General features: G+C 41.0%; 1 protein-coding gene across 5 annotated transcripts in view; it reads left to right on the plus strand.

The window, feature by feature from the left end:
* The window catches only part of LOC107545089 (uncharacterized), a 31,563-nt gene extending 16,042 nt beyond the window's left edge, over positions 1 to 15,521 (plus strand). For 3 of the 5 annotated variants that reach the window (XM_016223127.2, XM_016223130.2, XM_087822585.1), the window contains one exon: positions 12,309 to 15,521. In XM_016223127.2, the coding sequence (XP_016078613.2) occupies positions 12,309 to 13,861 (1,553 nt within the window). In that variant the 3' untranslated portion in view covers positions 13,862 to 15,521. The remainder of the gene's footprint in view (positions 1 to 12,308) is intronic. The other 2 variants (XM_016223128.2, XM_087822584.1) reach the window with 1 other exon arrangement.
* The last annotated feature ends 531 nt before the right edge of the window (positions 15,522 to 16,052 follow it).

Here is a 16,052-nt window from a genome sequence, read left to right on the forward strand (position 1 = left end):
CTGCTCACTTGGCATCCCACCTCCAGCACCTCTAAGGTGTCCCTATTTGGGAGCTTTTCTTGGTTGGCTTGATCTTCAACATAGTACTTGCCCTCTGAGCCTATGTCCTCTGCCCCTGCTAGATATTGTCCCCTTTCTGTTCCTGACCTGGTAACATTTTTGTGCATTGGTTCTAGCCCATACTTCCATTAGCTTTGTTCCTTTTATTTTATGATGGCTTATTTAAGATTACAGCAGGGTATAAAGAATTATGCAGCAAGTGCCACTGTGCCTTCCCTGTATCCTAATAAATGTTGTAAGTCCAGACCTCAGCCCTGTGCCCTCCCTGGCTGTATTTTGCTCCTCCCCTGCCTGAGAATCCAGTTTCTGCATCCCTCCTTTTTATTTGGGCTGTTTCTTTCTGTTACTGATTTGTAGAAATTCCATATAAATTCTCTGAACACTATAGGTCTTTAATACAAGTGGAATTAAATTTATGTGAATGTTGGGAGTTAAGGGTAAATTTTTTGTGATTTATCTTTTTTCATTATTTTATTTTCAACATTCCTGGCATTTTATTTATTTATTTTTTATTTGTTTTTTTCTTCTAAATACAACCATACATCTGAACTTGTACTTTATTTCAAATTCACTGCTTCGACCTAATTTGAAAACACAGCTGTTATATAAGCTATAATTATAGTATAATCTAGAAATATGTTATTATGGCACAATATTTAAGGGGTAATTATAAGGTATGTTATCAAAGTATAATACATTACATATATTTAAAGTGTTAAATTTGGTAAAGTTCTGATGTGTACAACCATGAAACCATCACCACTGTGCCTCACTGTCCCCTCCTCCCCCCCCATCCCAGGAAACCACTGATCTGCTTTCTATTGTAGAATTGTTTGCATTTTCTGGAATTCAGAGGAATTGAATCATACAGAATACATGGTGGATTCTCTCACTCAACATAATTACTTTGAATTTCACACATAGTATTGCATAGATCAGTAGTTCATTTCTTTTTATTGCTGAGTTGTATTTCATTATATAGGTATTACAGTTTATTTAACTATTATATTGAAAGACTCTGGATTGTCTCCAGTTCCAATAAATATAAATAAGGTTTGTGTGAACACATTCCCACCAGCAGTGTATGAGAGTTCCAGATGCTCTGCATCTTTGTCAACACTTGGTATTATTTTAGGTTTAGACATTCTCCTAGCTGTGTGGTGGCATCTTACTATGGTTTTAGTTGACATTTTCCCAATGACTGATGATGTCGAGGATCTTTTCATGTGCTTATTTCCATTTGTATATTTTCTTTGGTGAAATGTGTTCTTAAATCTTTTACCCATTTAAAAAACTGGTTTATTTATTTTTTTAAAATGTATCTTTATTGATTTCAGAGAGAGGAAGGGAGAGGGAGAGAGAGACAGAAACATCAGTGATGAGAGAGTCGTCATTGATCGGCTGCCTCCTGCATGCCCCCGACTGAGGATCGAGCCCGCAACCCGGGCATGTGCCCTGACTGGGAATTGAACTGCTATCTCCTGGATCCCAGGTTGATGCTCAACCACTGAGCCACACCGGCTGGGCAATTTCTGATCTTTTTATAATTGATTTTGAAAGTTCTTCATATATTCTGTATAGAAGTTCATCAGATATTTGATTTACAAATATTTTCTCTGTGGCTTGTGTTTCGTTCTCTTAGTAGTGTCTTTCAAAGAGCAATTCTTAATTTAGAAATCCAGGTTTCAATTTTTTCTCTCATGAATCTCACTTTTGGTGTTATATTTTAAACAATCTTTGCCTAAACTAAGGCCAAAAAGATTTTCATATTATTTTTTCTTTTTAAAAGTTTAATTTTATTTTACATTTAGGTCCATTATCTATTTTGAGTAAATTTTTATACTGGGTACCTGGTCTGAATTTAAGTTTTTTATGTTTTTTTGCCTACAAATATCCATTTTTTCCAGCACCATTTATTGGAATGAACCCTTTCTTTACTTAATTGCCTATGCTCATTTGTGGTAAATCAGTTGACCATATGTGTATGGGTCTATATCTGGTCTCTGTTTTTTTTCCACTCTTCTCTTTGTGTATCTTAATGCCGATACCACATAGTCTTGATTATTGTGGCTTTATAATAAGGCTAGAACTTAGTATCAATCCTCCAGCTTTTTTAAAATTTGCTTTAGTTATTCGAGATTTTTTGCATTTCCATATGGATTTAGAATTAGCCTGCTAATTTTCACTCTCAAAATGTCTACTGGGATTTTGATTGGGGTGTAGTTGAATAGACATCAATTTGTGGAGAATTTACATGTAAATAATACTGTGCCATCCAATATGTGAACAGAGTATATCACTCCATTTTTATGGTACGTCTTAATTTTTGTCAGCATTGTTACGTAGATTTTATGCACCAGTCTTATGCATCTGGTGTCAGATTTACCCCTCTGTTTTTCATATTTTTGATGCTATTTAAATTAAATTACTTGTAAATTTCACTTTCAATTGTTTGTTGATAGTGCATAGAAATACAATTAATTTATGTATAATGATTTTGTATCTGGTAAACTTACTTCTTAGTCCTAATAGCTGTTTGTTTGTTTGTTTGTCTTTATTATACAGGATTTTCTACATAGATGATCTTGTTATTTGTGAATAAGTATAGTTTTTGTCTTTCTTTTTATTCGGTATATCTTTAATTTCTTTTTCTTACCTCATTGCACAGGCAGGAACATCCAGTGCAATGATGAATTTATATGGTGAGAGTAGACATCCTTTTCTCATTCCTGGTCTTATGAGGAATGCTTTCCTCCTAAGTACAAGTTTTATAGCTGCCTTTTATCAGCTTCACAGACTTGTCTCTTAGTCTTTTTTTGATGAGAGTTTTTATTGGGACTGGATGTTGGATTTTGTCAAGTGTCTTTTTGGCATCTTTTGATATGATTATGTATGTTTTTCTATTTTAGTTTTTTTTTTTAATTTAGTGAATTGCATTGATTGTTTTTTCTTGTTAAACCAGGCTTGTTTTTCTGTCAGTACAATGTACTGACCTTATTCAGATTTCATCGGTTTTACCTTCACTCTTTGTGTGTGTGTGTTAGATTAATTTTCTGAAATTTTTTCCATGTACATTTATGTAAGTACTGCTAGATTCAAAGATACAGAGTTCCATCAAAAGGATCCCTTGTGCTATCCTTTTATGGCCACAGCTAACTCCCTCTCCTCCCCTCTCTTCCTCTGGCAACCACTAATCTGTTCTCTGTCTCTATAATTTTGTCATTTCAAGAATGTTATACAAAAGAAATCACATTGTATGTTATCTTTGGGATTGCCTTTTTTAAATTCAGCATAACTCTCTTTAGATTCATCCAAATTGTTGCATGTATCAATATTTCCTTCTTTTTATTGCTGACTGATTTTCCATGGTATGAAATGTACCACTGAAGACCATTTGGGTTATTTACAGTTATAAACATTCATGTACAGGTTTTTATGTGAACATAGGTTATTATTTATGGGATAGATGCCCAACAGTGCAATTGCTGGGTCACACGGTAGTGGCATGTTCAGTTCTGTAAAAAGTACCATGCCTATTTCTAGAATGGCTGTGCCATTTTACATTCCTACTAGCAAACGTTTGAGTGATCTAGTTTCTTTGCATTCTTGCCAGCATTTGGTGTTAGCACTGTTTTTTATTTTGACCATACTGACAGATTTCTAGCAATATTTGTTTGGTTTGTAAAAGTGAGGTGTTTAGTGCAAGCAGTTCCTCTCGGAGAGAGCTGGGTAGCTGAGCATATCTGAGTAAGTGCTGGGTATCAAGTCTTTACTCTCCTTGGAAAGAGACTGGAGTTCTCCCTTTGGGTAGGTAGCGCTTATGAGGCCCTGTTCTTGGGTGGCTGTTGCTGTCATCTTGTGTGGTTTTCATGGCACGTCCCTAGCATCTGCTCATTCTGTTCAAATGACCTCTATCCCTCAGATTGGTTGGCAGGTATGAGTGTGTGTTAAGATTTGATCTGACCAATGAATGGTCCTGGCAAAGGTAATCTAACAAGCGGTGAGAGGAAAGGGATAGTCTCCTCCTGGGTCAGCTCATGTGGGTGGGTGACAGGCAGGGACCCACCGGCTCCAGTCCAGGGTGTCCATTTGAGCATCTCCAGACATTGCAGTTTAAGAGGGCCAATCCCTGGCATGCTTCTCAGCTGGGTAGGCCCCCTGAACAGTGGTTGGCCCCAGGAGTAATGGAGCATGCATACAATTACCTAGAGTTATTTTTTCTTTTTATGTGGAATTTACTTACAGGAAATGTGAAATCTTAAGTATACTAGCCTACGACTTCAATGCATGTCCCTCCATAACCCAAACTTTATCAAACTACAGATTGCTACTGTGCTCCTATCAGATAGTTTTCTAATGGCCCATCTCAGTCCCTGAGAGGTACAGCTGATCTGATTTTATTTCACTGTAAATTAGTTTGCCTGTTGTACAATTTTGTATAAATGGAATCACGAAATATGTACTCCTTTATAATTGGTTTCTTTCAATCAATGTAAAGGTGTTTTGTTTTTAAATCTTTATCAATTTCAGAGAGAGAAAGGGAGAGAGAGAGAGAGAGAGTTGAAACATCAATGATGAGAGAGTCATTGATCGGCTGCCCCCTGCACACCCCCGACTAGGGATCAAGCCCGCAACCTGGGCATGTGCCCTGACCGGGAATCAAACTGCGATCTTCTGGATCCTGGGTCGATGCTCAACCGCTGAGCCACGCCCGGGCGGGCCAATGTAAAGGTTTTAAGTTTCATCCATGTTGCATACATATCAGTAGTCTGTTCTTTTTTATGCCCAGTAGAATCCATCTCATCATATGAATATATAACTGTTTATCCATGCTCCTTGATGTCTTCCAGTTTTTAACTATTTTGAAAAAGCTGCCATTAACATTCTTTTAGTTTTTTGTTTGTTATACCTATTTTTTTCATTTCTTTTGGACTTAGGGTATATGGTGAGTGTATTAGTTTCCTAGGGTTGCTCTAACAAATTGCCACAAACTGAGAGGCTTAAAATAACAGAAACCTGTTCTCACAGTTCAGAAACCAAAATCAGCCTGTTGGCAAGGTTGGTTCCTTCTGGAGGTTCTGAGAGCAAATCTATAATTTGCCTCTCCTAGCTTTTGGTGGTTGCTAGCAGTCCTTAACATTCATTGGCCTGGAGCTGTATCACTTCAAATCCCCCTCTCCTTGTAAGGATACCAGTCATTGTATTAAGGCTCATCCTAACTTAGTATGACTTCATCTGAAGTGACTGCATCTGCAAAGACTCAATTTCAGAATTTCACATGTTCCAGGTAAACATGAGTTTTGGTGGGATACTGTTCAACCTGTTATACTGGGTCGTAAGGTAACTGTATGTGTAGTTTTATAAGAAATGTCTACACACACACGAGATGTATTATAAGGATATAAGGAATTGGTTCACATGATTATGGAAGCATAAGACCTAAAAGAGTTGATGGTGTGGTTTCAGTCCAAAGGCCAGCAGGCTTGATACCCAGGAAGAACTGATGTTTCCGTTTGAGTGCAAAAACAGGAAAAACCAAAGCACCCCTCTTCCCCCAATGTCCCAACTTGAAGACAGTCAGGCTAGAAGAATTCCCTCTTATTTAGGAGAGGGTCAGCCTTTTGTTGTACTCAGGCCTCAACTGATTGGATGAGGGCCACTCAACAGGGAGGGCAATCTGCTTTACTTATCTTCCCATGAATATGTTAAAATCATCCAAAAACACCTTCACAGAAACACTCAGAATAATGTTTGACTAAATATCTGGGCATCTTGTGGCCAGCTAAGTTCATACAAGAAATAACTATCACATATGCTAGTATTCTTTTATATTGTCCTAAAACAGGGACATGGCATATTATGAAAATTGTCCAATTTCTAAGGACTAATTCTGATTAACATTAAAAACATCCACCTTTTACATTTGTTTACCAAGTCTTAAAATTCTTTAAAGTGTTTAAAAGCAACGAATGTACACAGCATTCCTCCTTTGAGCCAGTATCTAAGGCCATTCACTTAACTCACAGCTGTGCTCCAGCAGCTGCAGAAGGAAGCATTTCCTTAAGGAGCCATTAAGCATTGATTTTTCTCTTTGTATTGGAAAGTTTTGAGTTCATGTACAATCAATGATGTACTTATTGGCCTCAAAAATCAGTTGGCCCAAGAACAATTGTACGTTTTTCAAGAGTTTATGAACTGATTTTCTTCTACGTCCTGGAAAAATTTTTTGATTCAGAGAAAAGCATTACCTTGCTAAATTTTATTTTTATTTCTCCTTTTATTCAGGAACTTCTGGATTTTTCATCAGCTTCAGGTAGATAGAACTATTGTTTAAAACCATGTTAAAGTTTAGGGTTTTCCAAAGTGGACATTGGAATTCTAAATCACTTTTAGCTAAAATGTGCCACATTACTAGCTAGGTACAAAAATTATGATGATTGAATATTCTTATTACAAGAATGGTTAGAATTGGTTCCCATAAGGGCAGCATTAACCGTATTTAAATATGGTACCAAGGCAACTGCAGGTGGGACTCAACATTCAATAAATCTAGGAGCTTTTTTCATAGCTAAGTTTTAAGCTGATAATTTTGTATGGCCCATGAATGATATAAATATCCAAATGGCCTTTGGCAGAAAAAAGGTTCCTCGCCCCTGCTCTAAGTCTTTCAGGGTTATTTAGTTAGCCCATCTTTAGGTAGGAGATGGCCAAGATATTTTACTTGAGGTAAGCAAAATTGAAGTTTATCCTTTGCAACCTTATATCCTTTTATAGCTAGCTGCTGCAATAGGTAAATTGTGTCCTTTTGGGAGCTTAGTAATGTCTTAGAGCATAAAAGTAAATTGTCTACATACTGGATTAGGGTGGAATCTCTAGGAAATTTAACATCATTTAGATTAGCTTTTAATATCTGGGAGAAATAGGTGGGACTTTCTGTATATTCCTGAGGCATTACTGTTCAAGTAAATTATTGATCTTCCCAGGTGAAGGCAAAGAGATATTGACTTTTTGTACTGGAATACTAAAACAGGCACTACGTAAATCTATTACTGAAGAACACTGACAGTCCACAGAACAACTGAGATAGAGTATGTGGATTTGGAACCACAGGATGTGTGGGAAAGAACTTATAGCCCTGGGTCCTGTACAGATCTCCACCCTTTTTTCACTTGGTTTCTTTACTGGAAGGACAGGAGGGTTACGGGGGCTGTACATAGCTTATTAAGTACCCTTTTTAAGTAATCTTGTATAATGGGCTTAATTCCAGCTAGTCCATCAGGTCTTAAAGGATATTGGCAAGTATTAGATAGAGACAAAGTAGTAGCAATGTTTTTTGTTTTTCTTTAAAATATATCTTTATTGATTTCAGAGAGAGGAATGGAGAGGGGGAGAGTTGAAACATCACTGTTGAGAGTGTCATTGATCGGCTGCCTCCTGCACGCCCCCGACTGGAGATCGAGCCCACAACCTGGGCAAGTGCCCTGACTGGGAATCGAACCACAATCTCCTGGATCCCAGGTCGATGCTCAGCCGCTGAGCCACTCTAGCTGGGCATCAGTGGTTATTTTAATAGGAGTAGCTGAATTGATCTTGCCAACATCCATACTGGAAAGGTCCCAAAGTTGCACTGGAATATCCTGCAACAAACATTCAGTTTCAAGATTATTTTTCTCTAGTTCCTTTAAAATCATACTTTTCCCAATTGGCTCAGTATCTGATTCACTTAATTCTAAATACATTTCACCCTTCTGGGAAAAGGATATGTGGGCATTATGGGTTTCAAGAAAATCTTTCTCTGTCAGGTGAATTGGGGCCCATTTGCCAGTAAAAGTATATGTTGCCCCATAACATTCCCTAGTTGAAAGGGGACAGGGTCCTGATTTAAAACCGGCATTGGTTGGATACCCCTACCAATTGCACATAAGCTTTACTCCAAGGGAGAGAGAAACTTAGTTGGGTAGGGTTAAGAATGGATAAAGTAGCCCCAGTATCTATAGGGCCTTAGTAACTTCCCCTTTTATGATAATTTCAATTTCTCCTCAAGTATTAGTAAGGAGAAGTGGAAATACACTTTCATAGTCCTCAAAGCAGCTCTATGCTTGCTTCTGTTTGTTTTCTCTTTGTAAATTCCATTTCAGTTTTCTACAGTCCTTCTTATGGTGACTTGGCTTTTTACAATAAAAACAAACTCTTCTCCCCCCCTTGTCTGAGAGACCTCTGAGTCAGTCTAACTTCATTGCTTAATTGTTGGAGCTGTAAGTTCATAATTTTGGGAGCTTTATCTTTTTTTCTCTTTTGAATAGTTTTAGTTGATCAGCCAGAATAGCCAGTTCATAAGCATGGTGGTCTGTCAGTTTATGATGTTTGATTAGTTACAAGGTCTTCATCTAGTCCATCCAAAAATGCTGAATTTAGTAAGGACATTTTGATGATCCTTAAAACTGTCTAGAAATGGATCTGAGAATTGTTTGAAAGTTTTTCAAAAATGTTTAAAGAAATCAAGCACTGGTTTATTCGGTTTTCTTTTATATTACTGGATCTTGGTGCGGTCCATTTTCTGGGGAAGAATCTCAGCTATGGCTTGGTAAAGCTGGTGAACTAATTTCCTGCATTTCCCCCAGTCTTTGTTTTAAAAAGTCCTCTACAGGAATATGCCAGGGAACCTGACCCAGCCATCCTGTTGCCTTGTTCTCAGAAAAGTAGGTGTATTAATTGGAATAGGTCAGAATAGCCAGGATCATATGTTGTAACAGTTAAATCAAATTCGTTTGCAAACCCATCAGGGTCCTGGAGAGGGTCAGGGAAATCTTTGGCTAGATTTCTTAATTCTGTTCTAGTCCAAAGAATATATACAATCGCTGGTTTCCCTCTACCTGAGACAGGCTTTTCCCTGAAAGGAGCTGCTAAAATTCCTGAATAATCCCTCTCTGAATTTCTATTCTCATTTCCCCCTAGATCAGTAGGGAGTGGTAAGGGAGGAGATATAGAAGGAGAAGGAAGAAGGGAGGGGGAGGGCAAGTCTGCACAAGGAAGCTCAGAGAGCGAAAGGTACAGTGGAGGAGCCATAGAAGGCGGAGGGGTGGGGTCTTGGCATTTATTGGTTTAGAAACCTTTAGTTCAGAGACAGTCTCTAAAGTTTTCTTATTAACTTTCTATAGGGAAGATATTTTATCTGAGCCTCTCCTAGAAGCTTCTAATTTCCAATCAAGATAAGCTTCCCATTCACTCAATTTTAGAGCCAGCTTTTTCTAATTAAGCACAGAGAAAAATCAATTTGGAGGTCTCAAAAGTTTCCGCCTTTGGCCATTTCAAGCTGATATCATTTTTAGTTAAATGTTCCCATTTCTGTAGATACTTGCAAGTTGAGATTCCATATGAATTATACATGTACTCAGCGGGAGTATAAATGGGGAGCTGGGATTCTTGGGGTTCATTGACCTTAGAGACATGATTTCCCATTTTAATTTTAGTCTTTGGATATCTGCAGTCTGAACAAACGTGCTGCCTATGGGCTGAGCTCCTCAAGACACTCACCCTTTAAGTCACATTCAACCCTCTTATGTGCCTTGGTTTCTGTCCCTGGCTGTCTGATACAGCCGTGAGGACTCAGTGCGCTAGGTGACCAATCTTTGTATGTGCATCCCTGGATGTGTAAATTGTTCAATTACAGTTGAGTTGGTATTTCCCTATGGGGCTTCTGCAGGTTGTGAGGGATGCCCTCTGACACCTCCACAAAGATTCTGTCTCCTAAGGAACACCCAAGGTTTCGGCTGGAGGGAGGATGTGCCCCTTGTCTTCACAGCCCGAGTTCAGGGTCTCATTTTAGCAAAAGTCTTTGTTCAGACTGCAGTTGAATAATTCCAATTGAAAAGCCAAAATCAAAACCAGCTCCCCATCTCAGCTCCTATCCTTTAGTGCCACCTTGAGGATTCTCTAAGAGCAGCTCAAATAAAGTCTGACCCTCTATCACAAGCAAGGGAAGGTCCTGAATTAAGAGACAAATCACCCAAGATTACCTGATGTGGTGGGGAGCTAGTGGGGTTCAATGGACCCCTTGCTGGATCCTAGCACTGGGTCTAGGTCTGAGGGTTGGTCCTGGGTGAGCTTCTTTGGAACCCCGTTCCAAGTAAATGTCAATGTAAGAAACATTCAAACCTGTAGAGAACATTTGTGAGTCTGAGCTAAGCTGACAATTGCCAGGAACCAAAGTCTCAATGGATTGAGAAAAATGCTCCAGAGAATGGCAGTTTGCACCTTATTTTATATATTACAGCCAAAAGAGGAGCTGTAAGTGGGTTACATTAAATCCATTCATGATAAATTAGGGAGGCGGGAGAAAGCAAAAGGGGGAACGGGGGACGGGCTCTGGGACTGGGTGAAAAGTAAAATGACAGACATATACTTCTTTTACGTAAGTAGGTATAAGATAGTTAACAGTCAACAATTAACTCAATAACAAGGGAATGTGTGGTCTCTGCAGAGCAATACCTGTGCTTTGAGGGGGTCCAGAAAAAAGGAAATTACTTTGACATTCCACAGATACGTTATTGTAGGTGCAAAACGACCTTAGTTAAGGTGAAAATTGACTTTCATTAGGAAAGATTTCTAGCTTAGAACATGACTACCTACCATTAATTGCTTTTAGTTAAAAAGTTTTAATTTCAGACCATCCTTGGTGGTTATTTTAGGCCTCTGAGTCTGCAAGGCTGCCACCAGGCCTCCCCTGAGCTTGCCAGGGTTAGTATGTGGCCCCTTTTCGTCTATAAGACACACAATGATGCTTCCTTTTCCACCGAAAGGCATTCCTATAATGATCTGCAGTGGCTGCTTTTCTCTTCCCATCAAATCATAGACAAGTAGTCATGCAATGCTGAAAGCTTAGCTGTCAGAACTCTTATTGGAAACTACTTATTGGTAACTTGGAAACTGCTAGTCAGAGATGTACACACCTTCCACAGGTTGTGAAAATGTGGACACCCTAGCTTAACAGAATAAACCCACTGACAGTTCAGTGAGCTGCAATGGAGCACATTTGCTGATGAGACCAGCCATGCTGGGACCTCTGATGGCCAAAACTATATATAAGACTGAAAGGATGTTCACTGTCACATATGGATATCCAGTAGGATTAGCACTTGTGATTATCAGACCATTTCACAGGAGCATCTAGATCTAGTTACACACACACACACACCCCTAAGTTTATTAAGTACTTTGCTACATGGAGAGTGCGTGTGGCTGTGTTACAAAACACCTGGTGGACTGTAGTTTGTTGACCCATGTTGTAGATATTTCATAAAACATCTCATTTTGATGAAGAATCTGGTAGGTCTGGAAAGCCCTGGGATACTGAGTTTGTATAAGCACCATGGTATTTTTCATCAGCTTCAGGTAAGTAGAACCAGTGTAATAAAAGCAGGCATACAAATTGATGTCTCCGAGGCAAGAGCTATTGCAGGGGGTATTGTTCCTTTCACAACAATCTGTCAAAAACTGAGAAAAGCAGGTCTTGAATTGACTGGGGCCAGTAGATGCCAGAATCTCTTAGGGGATTGCAGACCTAACATGAGTCTCTGTTTCACTGCCAAGGCCCCACTCTCTGACATAGAACCCAGCAAGTATCCTCTAGGAAACACTTGTTTAGGATGGTGACACCTTCTGGTTCATTGCCCACATGGATCTCTGACCTTTCCTTTATCCTACCTCCTCGATGGGGCTTCCAGGTGGAATGATTCCTTGTAATGACCCCATTCCTTTTATGTAGGGAAAGTCACTAAAGAAATTTGTAATACATATACTTTCAGTAAAAGCATACACAGGCTGTGGCAAAAGTAGGTTAACAGTATTTTATATGGAAAACAATACAACAATAATACTAGAATAAACTGTGCTTCACCTACTCACAACTGTAAACCTGCTTTTGCCGCACCCTGTATTTGTGGATAATGTTTACATCAGTGTCAATGCCTGTGGATTGTAAGGTGATTGTATTGAGGGAAATGTATGACTCTATACAGCAATTCACAGGGCTGGAGCTGTCTCTCATGCTTTCTTGAGTCTAAGTAAGGCTGATCATTGAGAGCTGGTATGTCTTGTGAGTTGTGTTGCACCAGGATAGACATTAAGGTGTCACTGTGGGATGAAGGTAGGTTTGTAAAGGAAGTGTTTCTGTGAACAACTGAGGAATGACTGCTGGGTAAGTCTCACTGTCCACAAGGTATCTGTGGTGATTGTGACTTTCTCTCCAGCAGAACCAAGGACAGAATTCCAGCCCAGTCTCTCCTGTCCTGTGGCCTTTTCCAGTCTGCAGTTCCTCAGACAATATGTGCTGTGCGGTCACCCCCCTGAGATTTCCCCAAGCTCTTCTGTAGGAAGTCACTTCCCACTGGAAGCTCCAAGCTGCTCGAGTGGAAAAGCAGAAGACGGAGAGAGAGAAGGCTCTGGCACTGTGTTCAGGAGGCTGCAGCCAAGTGGGACTTCAAGCATAATCTTTGGCCCATTTCAGGGTCAGCCGGTAGACAGGGTAGAAGACAACAGAGGTGAAGGAACAGACCAGAAGGTGAATCCTCAGGGGGCAGACACAATGTTGACAGGGGCAGACTGCTCAGAATCTGGAGCAGTCGTGTGTGAAAAATACAAAGGACAACGCAGCACAAACTCGAGCCTCTTCAGCCTCCAGAAGCCTCATGTGTGTCCTGAATGTGGCAGAGGTTTCTGCCAGAGGTCAGACCTCCGCAAGCACCAGAGGATGCACACAGGAGAGAAGCCTTATAGTTGTGGGGAGTGTGGGCGAGGCTTTGGCCGGAAGTCCTCCCTCACTATACACCAGAGGAAACACTCAGGGGAGAAGCCCTACGTGTGCAGGGAATGTGGGCGACACTTCAGGTATAGGTCCTCGCTCACTAACCACAAGAGGATACACTCTGGAGAGAGACCCTTTGTATGTCAGGAGTGTGGGAGAGGCTTTCGCCAGAAGATTGCCCTTGTCCTGCACCAGAGGACACACTTGGAGGAGAAGCCCTTCGTGTGTCCTGAGTGTGGGAGAGGCTTTTGCCAGAAGGCATCGCTCCTCCAACACCAGAGCTCACATTCTGGTGAGAGGCCCTTCTTGTGCCTGGAGTGTGGGCGTGGCTTCAGGCAGCAATCCCTGCTGCTTGTTCACCAGGTCACGCACTCAGGGGAGAAGCCCTATGTCTGTGCTGACTGTGGGCATGGCTTTCGCCAGAATGCCACCCTCATCAGACACCAGAGGACACACACAGGGGAAAAGCCTTACCTGTGCTCTGAGTGCGGGCGTAGCTTTCGTCAGAAGGTCTCCCTCGTGGGACACCAGAGGACTCACACGGGGGAGAAGCCCTATGTGTGCCCTGAGTGTGGGCGGGGCTTTGGTCACAAGGTCACCCTCATCAGACACCAGACGACACACACAGGGGAGAAGCCTTACATGTGCTCTGAGTGTGGCCGCACCTTTGGCTTCAAGTCACATCTTACCAGACACCAGAGGACACACTTAGGGGAGGAGTCTGATGTGTATGGAGCCTGTGAGCAGGGACTGAGCCAGAAACCTGACCTCACCTCTGACCAGAAGACACACTCAGGAGAGAAGCCATGTGTGTGTGGGGAGTGTGGGCGTGGCTTTGGCTTCAAGTCAGCCCTCATCAGACACCAGCGGACCCACTCGGGAGAGAAGCCATACGTGTGCAGGCAGTGTGGTCGTGGCTTTAGCCAGAAGTCTCACCTCCACAGACATAGGAGGACCATGTCTGGCCATCACCCCCTGCCACAAGAGCTTTTCTCCTGACCTTCCCTTTCCTTTCTCCATCAGCATGAAGATGGCAGAAGTCACTAGGAAATGTTCCACTTTTCTCAAATGCAGTGGAGAAAAGAGTACTGCATTCTTTCAGTGATAAGAGAGTTGGTTTATGGTTTCCCTCCTACACTAGGAGTGTGTTTTATTTTTCCAGGGCGGCCATAATAAAATACCACAGACTTGGTGCCTTGAAGAACAGAAACTTATTTTCTCGAAGTTTTTGAGGCCAAGAGTCCAAGATCAACACATAAGCAGTCTAGTTTCTACTGAAGCCTCTGTCCTTGGCTTGCAGATGTGACTCCATTCTTGCTGTGTTCATGTGGCCTTTATTCTATGTGTATGCTTTCCTAGTGTCTCTCCCTCTTGTAAGGACACCAGACATACTGGGTTAGGGACCTCAGTACCATTTACCCTTTAAAAACCCTGTCATCAAATATGTCACATGGTAGATTATCCCTTCAACATATGAATTTTGTGGAACAACTCAGGCCATAACACTCAGCCCTCTAGTCTACCCCTCAAATGAATGTCCTTTCTCACATACAGAATACACTCACCCATCTTAAGAGCCTCAAAACTCAACGCACTCCAGCATCAACTGTATGTCCAGAATCTCACCTAAAACACATGGGTGAGACTAGAGATGTGTTTCACCCTTAGGCAGAATTCTTCTTTAGCTGTGAACCTGTAAACCAGACAAATTATGTTTCAAAAATACAATAGTGGGACAGGCCTAGAATTCCCAATCCCATTCGAAAAGTAGAGAGAAAACGGGATTGATGGTCCTAAGCAAATCTAAAACCTAGCAAGGCAGATTCTGTTATGTTTAAGGCTCAAGGACAATCTTTGGTTGGATCCTCGGCTCTCTGGTCCCACTTGGGTGGCATTGGTGGTGCCAGGCACTGTGAAACCATGCAAGAGACACACTGACACCCCAGACTTTTACTCTCTGGGCCCACTTGGGAGTAGCAGACCTGCTCTCTCTGTTTTACCTTTGGGGTCATTCTCTGCTCTTACTCACGGGCCACACATGTTCTCCGTTGAGTAGATCTATTCTCAACCTTCCCTAGTCTGCAGAATGCCTTCAGTTTGTCCCATGTGTATCACTATTAGTCCAACCTGCCAGAGTTTCTGCTGAGATAGCTGAATGGTTCCAAACTAATCTCTTTTTATCAAAGGACTGTCTAGCCACATCGTGATGTTCTTTCCAAAACATGTTTTCTCATTTTTTTATAATATGGATAGGCTGAGAATTTTCCAGTCTTGAAGTTCTGTTCCTTTTTGTTTAACAGGTCCTTCATTTTATCCCTCTTCTCTCACATTTTACTATAAGGAGCAAGAAGACACCAGGCTGCACCTTCAATACCTTGTTCAGTAATCTCTGCTAAATATTAGTCATTTATGCCCTCTAGATTCCCAAAATTTATGTGACCAGTTATGAACTCCTGCCATAAAAATGTCTTCTCACCTTTCCTTTCCATTACCCATGAATGTGAACATGGCAGAAATCACTAGGAAATGTTCTGCTCTGCTGAAATGGAATGGAGGAAAAACAATGTTCATGAGACAGTCTGTTTATGGTTTATTTTCTAAGCAGCAGTCCTCTATATTTTATTTCCTTTTATTTTAATAAACTGCTTCTATATATGCACATCTGGTTGTGTACTTCATTCTGTCAAGGACCTGAAGGTATTCAACCTCTTGGAAGACATGGGAGAGTCACTCTATTTGTTCTGGACTCTGGTCCTATAAGCGGAGAGCAATATTATAATGGCCTTCATCCACACTTCCCCCTAAGTCCTCCAACAGACATATGACATCCTCAAGCCACACACACACAGCCTCCTCCAACACCAGATTGAAGGGTATCTATTAATACCCATCCCTGTAGCCCAAGGCCCCCTCCCATTAGCCATGACTATGTGCCAATGATCAAGCACAAGGACTGGGGGCTTTTAGCCACAACCCTCCTATCTAGAGGGTCTAGAGTGCACATCTTTTATTCAGACAAGGCACTGCCCCTTTAGCCATTGCCTCTTGTGATCTCTAATCCCCAGAGCTTAACAAAGGCCCAGTCCAGACACTATCCTGGCTTAAAATCCAGAGATAATGAAAGATTACTGATAAAGTTTAATACAAAAGCAGTATTTTGCATGGCAAAAAAATATAAATAATATCAAAA

The sequence above is a fragment of the Miniopterus natalensis genome, chromosome 12 (assembly GCF_054644295.1).
Source record: "Miniopterus natalensis isolate mMinNat1 chromosome 12, mMinNat1.hap1, whole genome shotgun sequence".
NCBI lineage: Eukaryota > Metazoa > Chordata > Mammalia > Chiroptera > Miniopteridae > Miniopterus > Miniopterus natalensis.